Here is a 14,833-nt window from a genome sequence, read left to right on the forward strand (position 1 = left end):
TTTTAAGCTCACCAAGAACTATATAGCCTGATTAGTCCTATATTTATTAAAGAAATTGAATATGTAGTTAAAAACCTTCCCATGAAGAAAATTCTAGGCCAAGAGAGCTTCACTGGTAAATTTTACCAAATATTCAAAGAAGAAATAGTACTTACCCAAACCCAAACCCAGTGCCGTCGTGTTGATTCCGACTCATAGCGATCCTATAGGACAGAGTAGAACTGCCCCATAGAGGTTCCAAGGAGCGCCTGAGGGATTCAAACTGCTGACCTTTTGGTTAGCAGCCATAGCACTTAACTACTACGCAACCAGGGTTTCCAAAAAGTACTTATTTTACATTAAACTCACAACACTGTGAGTGTCAAATGGACTCACAAATTGTTTGCCACAAGAAATGGTCACATTTTTATTCAAATGCTTTTCCACCTTTATAAGGTAAATAACATTATCAAATTGAAAAGAACTGAACTCTTTTATCTGCTTAAGAACAAACTATCTCTAAAATACCTTTAAACACACATACATTTACATCATGAGATATCACTATACACCTAGTAGACTGGCCAACTACATTTAAAAAAAAAACAGATAATGCCAAGTATTGGCGAGTAAATGGAGCAACATAAACTCATATACTGCTTGTGAGAGTGTAAATTGGTACAATCACTTTGGAAAATCATTTGGCATTTATCTACTAAAGCTGAACATACACATGCCATAAAACTCACCATCTCCTCTCCTAGATAAATACCAACAGAAATATGTGCACAAGTTCAGAAAGGCATGTATAAAAATGTTCTTGGGAGCAGTCCCAAATTGGAGACAACCCAAACATCCATCAACATGGATGTTGTTGTTGTTATTAAGTGCCGATGAACTGGTTCTGACTCATAGTGACCCCATGTACAACAGAATGAAAGAATGCCTGGTCCTGTGCCATCCTCACAGTCGTTGCTATGTTTGAGCCCATTGTTGCAGTCACTGTGTCAATTCATCTTGTCCAGAGTCTTCCTCTTTTTCGCTGACCCTTTACCTTATCAAGCATGATGTTCTTTTCCAGGGACTGGTCCCTCCTGATAACATGCCCAAAGTACGAGACAAAGTCTTGCCATCCTCACTTTCATGGGTGCTCTGGCTGTATTTCTTCCAAGGCAGACTTGTTTGCTTTTCTGGCAGTCCATGGTATATTTAAGATTCTTGCCACCACTGCAATTCAAAGACATCAATTCTTTTTTGGTCTTCCTTATTCATTGTCCAGCTTTTGCATGTACATGAGGCAATTGAAAATATCATGCCTTGAATCAGGTGCACCTTAGTCCTCAAAGTGCATCTCTGCTTTTCAACACTTTACAGAGATCTTTCACAGCAGATTTGCCCAATGCAATAACATCATTTGATTTCTTGGCTGCTTCTTTCGTGGACGTTGATTATGGATTCAGGTAAAATGAAATCCTTAACAACTTCAATATTTTCTCTATTTACCATGTTGTTTATTGGCCTACTTGTGAGGATTTCTGTTTTCTTTATGTTGAGGTGCAATCCATACTGAAGGCTGTAGTCTTTGATCTTCATCAGTAAGTGCTTCAAGTCCTCTTTGCTTTCAGCAAGCAAGATTGTGTCATCTGTGTATTGCAGCTCGTTAATGAGTCTTCCACCAATCCAGATACCACATTCTTCCTCATATAGTCTAGTTTCTCAGATTATTTGCTCAGCATACAGACTGAATAAGTATGGTGAAAGGATACAACACTAATGCACATCTTTCCTGATTTTAAGCTCTTGTTCAGTTCGAACGACTGCCTCTTGGTCTGTGTATAGGTTTTGCATAAGCACAATTGTTTTGGAATTCCCATTCTTTGCAATGTTATTCATACTTTGTTATGATCCACACAGTTGAACGCCTTTGCATAGTCAGTAAAACACAGGTAAACATCTTTCTGGTATTCTTTGCTTTCAGCCAAGATCCATCTGACATCAGCAATGATATATCTCCTTTATCCATGTCCTCTTCTGAATGCAGCTTGAATTTCTGGCAGTACCCTGTCGATGTACTGCTGCAACCATTTTTGAATTACCTTTAGCAAAATTTTACTTAGGTGTGACATTAATGATATTGTTTGATAAGAACTGTAGTACATTCATCCAATATACAACAATGAAAATGAAAGAACTAAAACTGTATGCAACAACATTGATGAACACTACAAAACAATGTTGTGTGAAAGAGGCCATGTATAAAAGAATATACACTATAATTTCGGTTGTGTAAAGTTCAAGAACAGGCAAAATTAAATAACGTTTGTAGAATTTCAGATGGTAGTCACATTTGGGAGGATGGAATAGGCAGAGATTGGCAGGGGACGAAGGAAGCTTCTGAGACCAGGCAATGTTCTATTTCTTCAGCTGAGTGGCAATTATGTGGGAATTTGCTTTTTAATAATTTGTGGAGGCATTCATTTATGTTTTAAGGACTTTTCTCCGTGTATCATTCTTGAATTAGAACAAACTTAAAAACTGAAATAAATTCAAATAATTTAATAATTCAATTAAAAATTTAAATAATGGAGTCTTAAATTTCTGAAAGTAAATTTTTCTTTATGGAATTTACCTCACCCTACCTTTATTACTACTCTCTTTTCTTCCTCTTGATAATTTCCCATCTAAGTACACTTTTTTTTTTTAAAGAAAGTATCATACCAGTTTCCTTTCCAGTTAATTCTTTGCTTCAAGGAAGCCGTCTCTGTCATTCCTCAGAAATGCTCATAACACAACACAGTGATCAGAAATAATAATACCAAAGAGAAGTGTAATTTCCTAAGGGGAAAACACATTTCTCTTGGCAATGCCTGTCAATAGCATTCTTGGAAAGCCAGCAGAATTCGGAGTTCACAGTAAAGGAAATGTTTAATAGCAGAAACAATGGAAACAAAAACATGAAGGAATGAAAATTATTTAGAAGAATGTTAATTGTTTACTTTTGCCTCATTACAAATTTAAATACAGGTGTAAATTTCAAAATGACTCACTGAGGAATCTAATATTCTATATTTTATGTGCCTGAAATTTTCATAATGTTCAAATACTACTACAGGACTTCAACTTATGGAAGGGTAGCTGAAGGGTTTTGAACACCTAAAAGAGGGCTAAAGTTGGAAGACCAACAGGGCATCCATTTCACATGTCAAATGGTATCGCTAAATCCTCCCAGTACACATAATCTACAACAGAAGACTCAACTCAGCCTATCCTGATACCTGGAAAGCCCTTTGCCATTTTGTCTGTCTAGAAAAATCTCATCTTTAAATCTAAATTCATCTATCTTTGGCTCCCTTACCCATCCAGCATACTCTATGTATCTGTTTTTATGACAGCTCTTATGGTGATACATTAAGATTCTTCACATTTGTCTCCCTCAACATGCTGTAAGTTAACTTAAGGGTAGCAGTTATATTTCATTCATCTCTCTCTCTCTAGTGCCTATCTGAGAGAGTGCTTTGGCTGATGGAAGGTTATCAGTTAAGAGTTGTTAAGTGAAATAAATGGGAAGGGCCTGAGGGTTGAAGTAGCTGGGCTGGTGTTTTTATTTATTCTTTCTGGGGGGTGGTGGTGGTCAGGAGGAAAAGCCGTCTTTGAAGTGGTCCAAGAGCTGACATCGCAATGGAAGGCAGAACAGGAGGATGAAGCACAGTGACACTGGTAAGCCAAGTTGGTAGGTACTGGTTTATAACTGGGATGAATAATTACAGGCAAGAAGAGCAGTCCAAGAGCCTCTGGAGAGGCTGCCCAGGAAGCAAGCCACATGAACACTGGCTAGAGCAGTGAGGGACAATGGACAGGGAGGTAAAACCACAACTAATTATAAAATAGGTTTTGGAAAGATACATGAATGGCTTTTCTCAAGTAGAGCTTGGTGGTGGGAAGCCAAGTTGTCCTAGCTGTTTTGGTGGTAGGTGGCCTAGTGCCACTAGTAAGATTCCGCCATAGAATCCTTTACCTTTGTTTGGTTTTGTCATCATGCTAGGAACAGAGAATTGTTGGTTACTGAAGCAAAGGGATGGGCATGGTTTAATCAGAATAGGTGAATTCTGGAAGTAGAAAGTCTACCGTATGTGTAAAATGTGATGGAAACTGCTGGTCTAATCTGATCAAGATACTACCTCTAGTCACTTTGATTTTCTTTACAAGGGCTGAAAGATTCTGTAGATCCAAAATATATCTACTCCTCACTCATTGACTATCTCGTTATCTGACATTTCAAATTTAAGACAACAGTAAAAAAAATCTACTATTGGACTATTTTGTGTATTAATGACAAACAGCTGGCATTAATTCATGACCAATGGAACATATGGTGTCCACCAACATTTTCCGCTTCTCGAGATTATTGACAAGCTACTGGCCCACTGACAGTACATGCTGCTGGTAGGCAGGGACCTGTATGACTGTTTAAAATGGAAGAAATGGGTGTGTGCCACGAATTACTGTTTTTACAAGGTATTGTATGAGCGGGTGCATACTGGAGGTATGGTTGTGCAAAACTTTTGCCTCTTTTGGCTTTTGTACAATGAGATAAGCCTTGTAAGTCTATTTCTGGGTTCCTGTGTGTTATTTGGAAGTTGCATTTCTCATGATGATTCCATGTTCATGGGAATAGCTCACTTTCAGGTGCTAGCACAAGTTACAGCATACCTGATGTACTACCAACCCTACCCCCAGAGCCCAGAGGGTCATATGCATCCCACATAATATTCTGTGATCTGATGCTGTCATCCTCCACTTTTGCATAATACCAATTTTCGCATAACGATCTGGTCTTTGGAACCTAACCATGTTGATAAGTGAGAAGTGGGTGTATACCCTGTTTACAAGGAAAAACCAATTTCTATAAAAAAAGTGTTCATTATAAAATTTTCTGGATTAGAAAAAAGGTTTTGGTATATTCCCCTCCATGACGGGAGGATGGGCTGGGGAAAAGCAGCCTCTAGTAAGCACACAAAAAAGGCAAAATAGCACAGTTTTATTTTAAGCTCCTTTTAACATAAAAATATAACAATACTAATCATGGGAACTGAGGTGGGCTCCACTGTAAACAGGTGCATCAACACATGCTTTGAAGAAGGTCTTCCATAATTAAGAAGTAAACTGTAGACCTCATTCTGAGGTTCTCTTGGCAGGACTTGTGAAGTCCGAAGACATTCTGGAGGGACATGGCTATGGTGGGTTTTAGTTATGGTGGGCAGGGTTGGAGTTAACTGCCTTAGTTAGGTGTTTGGTGAGTAGGGTGTTCTATGATTAAGTCCATGGATGATCCAAGACCCTCTTGGCATAGAGATGTGGTCGATACTATGTGATTACCCAAAAGCCAATATAAAAAAAATTCATTTTCCTTGATTTCCTCTACTAGAGACATGGGAAAGCCACAGTACTTGACTTCGTCATATCCTTTACAGGTAGGGTGTGACACAGTTCTGGCTTTTAATCTATAGCAAAAGTTCCCATGGAGGACTTCTCTTTCTAAATAAAAAGTCAAAGCCTCAACAGGAATAAGTCCTTTGCTTCTTTTCCTTTTGCCTAAATGTCATACATGAGGTCTAGAGTTGTAGGAGCCATCTTGTGACCGTGAGATTACAAGCAAGAAGAGAAAGGTCTATGTGTGAAGGATAACAGAATAGAAATGTGTAAAGAACCCAAGTCCAAGATGGTACTACTGAATTGCTATTTACCTCTGGATTGCCTACTCCTTGATTTCTTGGTGCATTAGGAAAACAGATGCCTATCTGTTTAATTTTAGGCCACTGTAATTTAGTTTGCTGTTATCTATAGCAAAACTCTGGGAGCCCTCGTGCCACAATGGTTAAGAGCTCGGCTGCTAATCAAAAGGTCAGCAGTTTGAATCTACCAGTCACTCCTTGGAAAACCTATGGGGCAGTTCTACTCTAAACTATAGGGTCACAATGAGCTGGAATTGACTCGACGGCAACAGGTATTTTTTTTTTTTTTTGGTATAGCCAAACTCCATCCTAGCTGATGCAAAAGAATAAAGAAAGGGCCTTTGAATTTTCTCAGTGTTTTAGATCATAGACAGGCATTAACACTATACTTAAACTCCTGTCAGATTCTGGTACTTATATATATTAGGACTTCTCTGACAGGAGACAGAGGTGGGAGCTAACTGAAAGAGCCCTTCCAAGGATAACTTCTCCTAGCACATCCATCTTCTAACTAGTCTTGAGGATAGCAAGATGTTGCTGAACACGGGGTGGGGAAGCAAAGTGGGGGGCATGCCACTAGTTAGGGGGCTATGTACTAAGCAGGGCTGCCTGGCTGTGCAGTCCTTGGGGTTGAGGACAGACTGTGAGATCTGACGATCTGGAGGACGTGAGTATCCCACACTGCAGCAGAGCTCCATCGAGACAGAGCTGCTGAGGCAGATTAAGGGCTAGGCACTCAGAGAGGCATAAATCAGGAGGGTGCTCAAAAGATTAAGCACAACTTAATCACACTGACCTTACCACAGTCACAGAAACCCAGGCGCAGGGTCTTCTTACGAGGGGAAATATTTTAGCAGTTCCTTAATTTTTGTCTAGGTTGTTTCTCATCTTTCTTAAATGGGGACTAACATGACTTTTAACAATTTGAAAAGCAGAGCTAAAAAAGTAATTCCCTCATTCTAAAGTTTCTAAAGGTGTTTCTCCATAAGCCAGAACCCTGGTTATCATGACCATACATCTAGAGTCTGTAACTAGAGAATCTTGCTTACGTGACACTAAGTTCACCAAAGTAAAATACATAGATCAAGGTGTTGTATAATTAAAAAAAAGATAATACAACTTTTCAGACTGACATAATTTTAAAAGATATGTAAAAATTTCTCTTAAAAAAAAAAGAAGACAACTTTTGCTGGACCATTTAATTTTAGACCACAGATGGCATACTAGTACCATACCAAATCCTTTTTTCCCCTAAATCCTAATATTATCCTCTCCAAAAATTTTTTCCTTCATTGTTGAATTTTAGGCTAAACTTCCATGAATTATTAAAGGCTGCAGTTGGGTTTTATAAACAGATTTTCACAGCTGATCACGTAAATAGAATAGCCACCATGAGAGTCTGGTTTTGTCTTATTCAAAAATTATTCTGGGATTGAGTTAGAAATATTCTGGAAGAAATCTGTGATTCTTTAATGGAGCTTATGTATCAGCTCATTAAATAGTTCAGTTAATTTTATATCATTGTAAAAGTTTTAAAAAGTTATTTTCATATTGATTAAGGAAAGTTTATGAAAGTTTCTTTTACAAGAACATATTCAACAAAGTAACATAACCTACCAGAAAGTCCCTATGTTTCTGCACTGTATTTTTTTAGTGGGGTAACTGAAAGCGATGATGACACATCAATTTGGTCTAACTAACGAAAAGACCCTAGGATATTTTAAAAAGTTAATTATCTTGACCTGTGGCACTGCTGAGCTAAAATATATTTGCTTTTAGCTTTGATCAGAAAATCCAATTTAGCTGTCTCTGTGAACAGCACACTTCTCATGAAATGGAAGAACATCTACTTAAAGAAAATATGTAGTTGCAAACATTCCAGAATTAAAATCAAAGAATAAAATTTCACATATTTTTTTTAAAATAACATTTAAAACAATTATTTACATAAACTGTACTAACAAGCACCGTGGTAAAACTTATAAAGTATACTAAATTAGGACTACTCTTCTCTGAATGGTGGATAGTAAATCAGGTTTCACTCGCACTGGGAGAAGAATGCTAATGCCACGGAATCCCAGCCTACACAAAGGGACATGTCATTTAACAAAAAAATCAGCATTTGAAATATTTTGGTTCTTTGAATTTTTCAGAATTTGCTAGAACAAAAAATCTGTGTATAAGCTAAAGGATACAGAAAACCAGTTTTGATCTAGATGGGGCAGGATTTATTATCCATTATTTGGACTGGCAAACTTCCTCCATTTGTTTCCGCAAGATTTCTATTGAAGCACAGACATTACATAATGGGTAAACACCACAAGGCCTCCTAGGACTCAAGCCGGCGAGTCAAAGGTCATCGTCTGGATGACAGTCATGCTACAGAGAAGCAGGTCTGCAGAAGGAATACCAGATGGCCTAGATGTACTCATGAGAATGAGTTCTAGCCTGGGCTGCTTTTTCCTCAAAAACCCCTCTTTTCATGTAATCTGATAATCATGCCACCAACTCAAGTAGCTGGTATGAATACTGGCTACCTTCACCATTCATAAGGCATAAGCTCTGGAGGATACCACTTATCATCTGCAAGGACTAGGGTATTACATTATAAGCATTGTTTTCTCAGGAAGCTTGGACCTTCTTCCATTTGTAATAGAGAAACAGTGACATCATCTAGTAAGCAAGGTCATAGCAATTGTCTGAAGAATGGCCAAGACAAGCTTAGGCAAAGGCAGCTACTGGGAGGGTTATTGCAAGAGCAAGCACGGGTGGCAGCGGGGATCCCAAGGGGGAAGGTGGGAGAAGGCTAGTTAGGATATTTGGAATGCTTGGTTAAGACCAGCCTAGTGTAACTACTAGGAGACTGATCTAAGCAAGCAGAGAATGAACTAAGAACCCGAAGAGAAAGAAGAAAGGTAATTCCCATCTCTTTTCCCTTTACCCAAGGTTATTCAGCTGTGTGAGTCATGGGAAAAAAGGAGAGACCACTGAGGTAGGTAATGGTTACGTGAATATCAGAGAGCCAGATCTAGAACCAAGAAGAGACTACAGGATCAGAGAGAAGGAAGGGAAGTCAGAACCAAACAAGCTGTTCTCCAAAGGTTTTTTGCAAGTTGGTTGTTTGGAACAAAGATGAAGGATTGTAACTGAGAGTTCGATCTGATTCAGAGAGTCTGTTTTGCATCTAATATAACTCTACTATGGTTGTGAGAGTAAGGAAGCTCAGGATTCCTCAAGGAACATTGTAGCTGGAAGGCTCCAGCTAACGTGAGTCAGAGAGGGGGATGTGTCCTGTACCCACACTGTCTTGTTTGCTCAGTTTCTTGAAATCTGTAGGTTTATGTCTTTTGTCAAATTTGGGAAGTTTTTAGTCATTATTTTTTTGAGTACCTTTTCAGCTCTGCCCTCTACTTCTGAGACTCTGATGACACAAATGTTAGATCTTTTTTTTTTTTTTAATAGTCCTACAGGTTCCTAAGGCTCTGTTCCCGTTATTTGGTTTATTTTCTCTGTGTTGGGTAATTGCTGCTCTATCTTCAAGGTCATCAAATTTTTCCTCTGTCCCTTCTACTTTGGTGGTGAACCCATCGAGTTTTTTTTTTTTTTTTATTTCACTTATTATACTTTTTTAGTTCTAAAATTTCCACTTGGTTTTTCTTCCAAATTTTCAATTTCTTTGCTGAGACTTTCTATTTTTTCAGTTGTTTCAAATGTGTTCATAAAAGCTTAGCATAACATTTTTGTAATGGCTGCATTAAAATCTTTGTCAGATAATTCTAACATCTGTCATTTTGGTGTTGACATTTATTGATCATCTTTTTTTCATTCAAGTTGAGATTTTCTTGGTTCTTGGTATGACAAGTGATTTTTAATTGAAACTCAAACATTTTGGGTATTATGATGTTATGGGACTCTGGATCTTATTTAAACCGTCCGTTGTAGCTGGGTTTTTCTGACACCACTCCAGCAGGGGAAGGGGCAAGGTAACTGTAACTCTTCATTTGATCGACAACTGAGAATCAGAGAGAGGAAGGGACTAAACTGAGGTCACAGAGTGAGTCTAGGAAAAAAAAAAGGAGTCTAGGGGAGAATCAAAATGAGAATTGAGGGCGTCTTACTTCCAGTCAGTGCTATTTTCACTTACCAGGCCATCTCTTTCTTATCTGCAATATGAGGGGTGGATGAGAAGTTGGGCCAGATGGTCTTTAAGAGACATGTCCAACTTCAACCTTTGCCAATTTCTATGACTGTCCTTAATCCTGCTACTGCTCTATTTCACCTTCTTCCACCACTATGCTAAGGTTCTAATAAAGAATAAGGGTAGGGAAGAGTATGGAGGAGAAAAAAACCCCACAAATACAGAAGATATTTTGTGCCTTATATTTGTGATGACCAATTCTTGCTACATATTTGAAAAAATACCTCCCATACAATCAGTAGCTGTGTATAACACTGCAGGCAGTTCTGACTTGTGTTTGGACTCACAATCTACATGATCTTAATATCTCAATACAATATCTCAGTACAGGTGAGCATGGGAAATTTTATTCAGATGTCTTGCCTTTATCATTAACTGGGGCAAAAAGACAGAAGCAGCAGCTTATGGTGAAAAAAAGCTCAGCATAGTGGCAGACTGCCTGGGTTTGAACACCACTTACTAGCTGTGTGACTTTGGACAAATCATACAACTTCTCTGTACCTCATGTGTGAAATGGGGATAGTAATAAACCTAAACCACATTAGTTCTTCAGAGCACCACAGGTAAAAGCTTAGAACAGTGCCTGGTTTGTACTGAGCATCATTAAATACTACTGCTACAACAAGTGTCGTTATTCTTTATCGGAGGCTTGTTATAAATTAAATGCATGTATCATTGCATCTAATCATCAGAACAACATTTTGAAGTGTGGGTTATTATTATCCTCATTTTGTAGATCAAGAAACTAGGATTATCTTATTATGAAAATCATTTATAAATATAGTATAAAGTAGTATCATCTAAAAAGATAAATTCCATTTTAAAATGATGTTTGATGCCAAAAAGTAAAGTAGTAAGAACATTCTTGGCACATTCAGAAAACATAATCAACAAAGCACCCCTTATTATAATACTGTATTACCATGATGGTTATTTATTACTTTTGTAATTTAAACCCCCCAAAGACATTTAAAGGAGGAAAATAAAAGCATAACTGTTCACTCTATGGGAATATTGGGCCTGGTTTTCTTGGGCTGTCTTTTGCAAAGTTCTTTCACTGAACTATCAGGACACATCCTGGCTTCCTGTAAAGGCCCCAGTGAAGAAATATGCTAAATGTACACAGTATATATAAATATACTATGTACACAGGAGAATTATTTCTCACAATCCTATGGCTAGAGTAGAGAATCAGAAGCATAAGGTAAAAGTAAAGCTTGATGGGGATAATCTATTTGTCATATAAAACTCCCCTGACTGTATTTTTCATTTTATTCATTCCTAGTTTTAAACTTTTTTTGGGGGGGGGGGAACAAAAAATACTTCCTTGCTTGATATTCCTTCACTTTCTAAGGTTATTCTCAAAAACACTTTCTTATATAAGAAAAAACATACATTTTAAAATATGCTTACCAAGGCAGAATGGATTCAATAAATTCATGCACAAATACTCATTCGGTATGTTTTTCACTTTGAAGACCACTCTAGTTAGCAAGTACTTGATTTTCTCAGGCAACGGTTTCAATAATAAGTAGCTAAGAGCATAGAGAGCATATCGAAACCAGCACAGTAATGGGGTTGCAATCCTGCCGTTGGGTGACTGTGACATTCGCTCAATTGTTGGAAAGAGCATCATGCAGCGGATTACCTACAATAAAGAAATATACTTTGATGAGAGGCTTTCTTAAGGGGTAGCCCATGGCTTGATGGTTTCTTCCACGTACTACTGACACACGGTTGGGTTTCAGAACAAGACTAGAGATCTATTCAGACAGAGCAACATCACCTACTACACTCTCAGCCCATAGTCAATCTGGTTAGGATATAAGGATGATCCAGACTTGCTGAGTTGTGGGGGTTAACTTTCAAGGTGAGGAGGAATCAGATTCTAGGTAATTCCTAGCCATCTGTGATAACAATTCACAATCCCTTTTAAAGACTGCTGAAAGTAGGAACTAATGTAGCGTATTTAGTCAAGCAATTATACCAACCTGAGTGATTAATGACACCACAAGACAGCAGAGCCACATAAGAATAATCAGTTGCTGTCAATTCCAATTTATGAAGACCGAAAATGTGTCAGAGTAGAAGTGTGCTCCACAGGGTTCTCAAAAGCCCATTTTTCAGAAATAGATCACCAGGCTTTTCTTTTGAAGCACCTCTGGGTGGATTCGAACATTCAACCTTTCAGTTAGCAGCTAAGTGTGTTAAGCACTTGCACCACATAAGTGATTCCATTTTCATTCAGCATTTCGTTAATTACATTTGAAGTATTTAACTTTTTAAAAGTTCTTCTATTCTTTAATCTTACCAGCCAACAATGATCTTTAACAAGACCAAATAAATTTCTAACACTCAGTATGTGACATTAATAAAATGCAGCTCAGGGAAAAGAGAAGCTGGAAATCTGTACGTAACTGGGCAAATGTTTAAAGACAAAAATATTATTTCAACTCAATTTATCAGATTATTATTAAATATATTTTAATATTAGTTCAGGAAAATGGGAATCACTAACATCATTTTAAACTTATTATTCACCATATTAGTATTTCTAAAATTAACATATAAAAATAATTTCTGTGGGGATCAGAAAAGGCAAACGTTAGGCACAATCTCTATTAATAACAGAATAACATGAATGGAATATATTCAATGTCAATAGATTGTAAAACAGGAAATGAAAACGGACCCAATGACTTCCTTTTTTTTTTAAACCCTCTTTTAAATGAAGTATAACATATATACAAAAAAGCACATAAAACAGAAATGTACAATTTAACAAATCATTATAAAATGAATAGCAATGTGGGTCAAGAAACAAAGCAGTGCCAGAAGCCCTGCATGTATGTCTTCCCAACAACTTCTGTTCACATCTTAGGTAACCTCTATCCTGACTTATTTTGCTTTACATTAACAGTTAACATCCCTTAAAACTATATTTATTTTTTGCCTGTTAATGAACTAGATCTGAATGGAATTACACAGTATGCTTTTTTCTTTCTCTCAACTTTATATGATTCATCTGTGTTGATACATGTAGCAATAGCTTATTATCATCTTTGCTATATAGCTTTCCATTGCATGAACATTCCACAGTTTCTCCATTTTACTGGTATCTGGGCTGTTTTCAGCTCAGGGATATTACATATATGCTGCTTATGAACATTTTTGTACATGTCTCTTGGTGTACGTGTGTATGTGTTTCTGATGGATACATCACCTCAAAGTGGAAATACTAGGTGGCAGGTTAGTGTCATGGATTTTTGTACCACTAAAATATGTGCTGGAATCCTAACCTTTATACTTGTGGGTATAAAATCCCATTTGGGAATAGGGTTTTCTTTGTTATGTTAATAAGGGCATTATCAGCATGGGTGTGTTTCTTAAACCTAATCATTTTGAGTTATAAAAACAGCAAATTATACAAAGAAGTGAGCACAAATGGCAGAAAGATAGATGCTATATGGAGATTGCCAAGGAACTGAGAAATGTGGCAGCCACAAAAGCCGAGACAAGGATTCTTCCCCAGAGTGGACAGACAGAGAGCCTTCCTCTGTAGTTGGTGCCCTGAATATGGACTTCTTAGCCTCCTAAACTGTGAGAAAACAAATTTCTGCTCTTTAAAACCACCTACGTGCAGTATTTCTGTTACAGCAGCACTAGATGACTAAGACAGACAGACATATGTTCAGCTTTAGCAGACAATGCCGTATCGTTTTCCAAAGTAGTTGTACCAATTTATACTCGGACCAATCAGCAACACATGCTAGTTCACGTTATTACATATCCTCATGACACTTGATACTGGCAAATTGTTAAATTTTGGACAATCTTGTGTATAGTGAGTGGTGTCTCTGAGGCTTTAATTTGTGTTCACTGATGGATGTCTAATGAGTTTGATTCTTTTATATGCTTATTGGATATTTTCTGTATTCTCTAAGTGCTTATTCAAGTCTCTTGCACATTTTTCTATTAGGTTGCCTGTCTTTTTTCGTGCTGATTTGTTGGAGTTGTTATATATTCTAGATATCAATTTTTGGTCATGTTGCATTCTGTGGCTTGCCTGTTCATCTCTTATTCTTACTATATTTTTCTTAATGAAGGCAAGTTCTTTAAGTTTGATGCAGTCAGATTTGTCTTTTCCTTTAAGATTACTGTTCTTTTTTTGTGTGTGTGTGTCTTGCTTAAGAAATTCCTCTGTAGCCCCAAATCATGAAGATATTTTTCATTCAAAATGTTTCTTTATAAACATACCTCTTTATCTGCTCTATGATGTGGACTTATGTCTCCAGTTGTGTTTAACTTCAGTTATGAATCTGTTCCTTTGATTTCGGAGATCACTGATTTGCTTTACCTTTTACCTTATGTATTCATCCTCCTCCTTCTGGATGAACTGAGTGCACTTTTGCTGGTAGACCCTGAGACTAAAGGTGGGTTTTTGTGGACTCAGACTCTTCCATTTTCTGCTATTGATACTACCCATTAAAAAAAAAAAAGAAAAAGAAAGAAACCATTGCTGGCGAGTTGATTTCAATTCATCGTGACGCCATAAGACAGAGTAAAACTGCCCCAATGGGTTTCCAAGAAGTGGCTGCTGGATTCAAACTGGCAGCTTTTTGGTTAGCAGCTGGACACTCAGCCACTGCACCACCAGGGCTCTGCTGTTGATGCTAGTTTTTCATAAAAACCCGTATGATGGTATTGCCCAAATGTTGAATTGATCAGTAATCAGCTGTAGTTTTGTCTTCATGCTGCTTTCACTATTAGGAAGAACAGGGGTTTGTGAATGAAAACTGTGAAGGACATTTCTCATTTTAGTCATGATATCTTCTTGTTTTTCCTTGGTCATATCTGTCAGCTAAGTGCTCAGCCATTTCCGTAGACTTTTCCTTTTCTCCCAACAATAGGTGAGATATTTTAG

The 14,833-nt window shown here is 37.5% G+C and overlaps 1 protein-coding gene across 8 annotated transcripts in view; it reads right to left on the reverse strand.

Annotated features, from left to right (window-relative positions):
* LDAH (lipid droplet associated hydrolase) overlaps positions 1 to 14,833 on the reverse strand; it is a 141,128-nt gene that overhangs the window by 29,426 nt on the left and 96,869 nt on the right. For 7 of the 8 annotated variants that reach the window (XR_007519750.1, XM_049904824.1, XM_049904821.1 and 4 more), the window contains one exon: positions 11,323 to 11,557. The exons of the other annotated variant lie outside the window; for it this stretch is intronic. Coding sequence is in view for 6 of the 7 variants with exons in the window: in XM_049904824.1 (XP_049760781.1) it covers positions 11,323 to 11,557 (235 nt within the window). In the remaining variant the exon portion in view is untranslated. The remainder of the gene's footprint in view (positions 1 to 11,322; positions 11,558 to 14,833) is intronic. 8 annotated transcript variants of the gene reach the window in all.

Source organism: Elephas maximus, chromosome 12, assembly GCF_024166365.1.
Source record: "Elephas maximus indicus isolate mEleMax1 chromosome 12, mEleMax1 primary haplotype, whole genome shotgun sequence".
NCBI lineage: Eukaryota > Metazoa > Chordata > Mammalia > Proboscidea > Elephantidae > Elephas > Elephas maximus.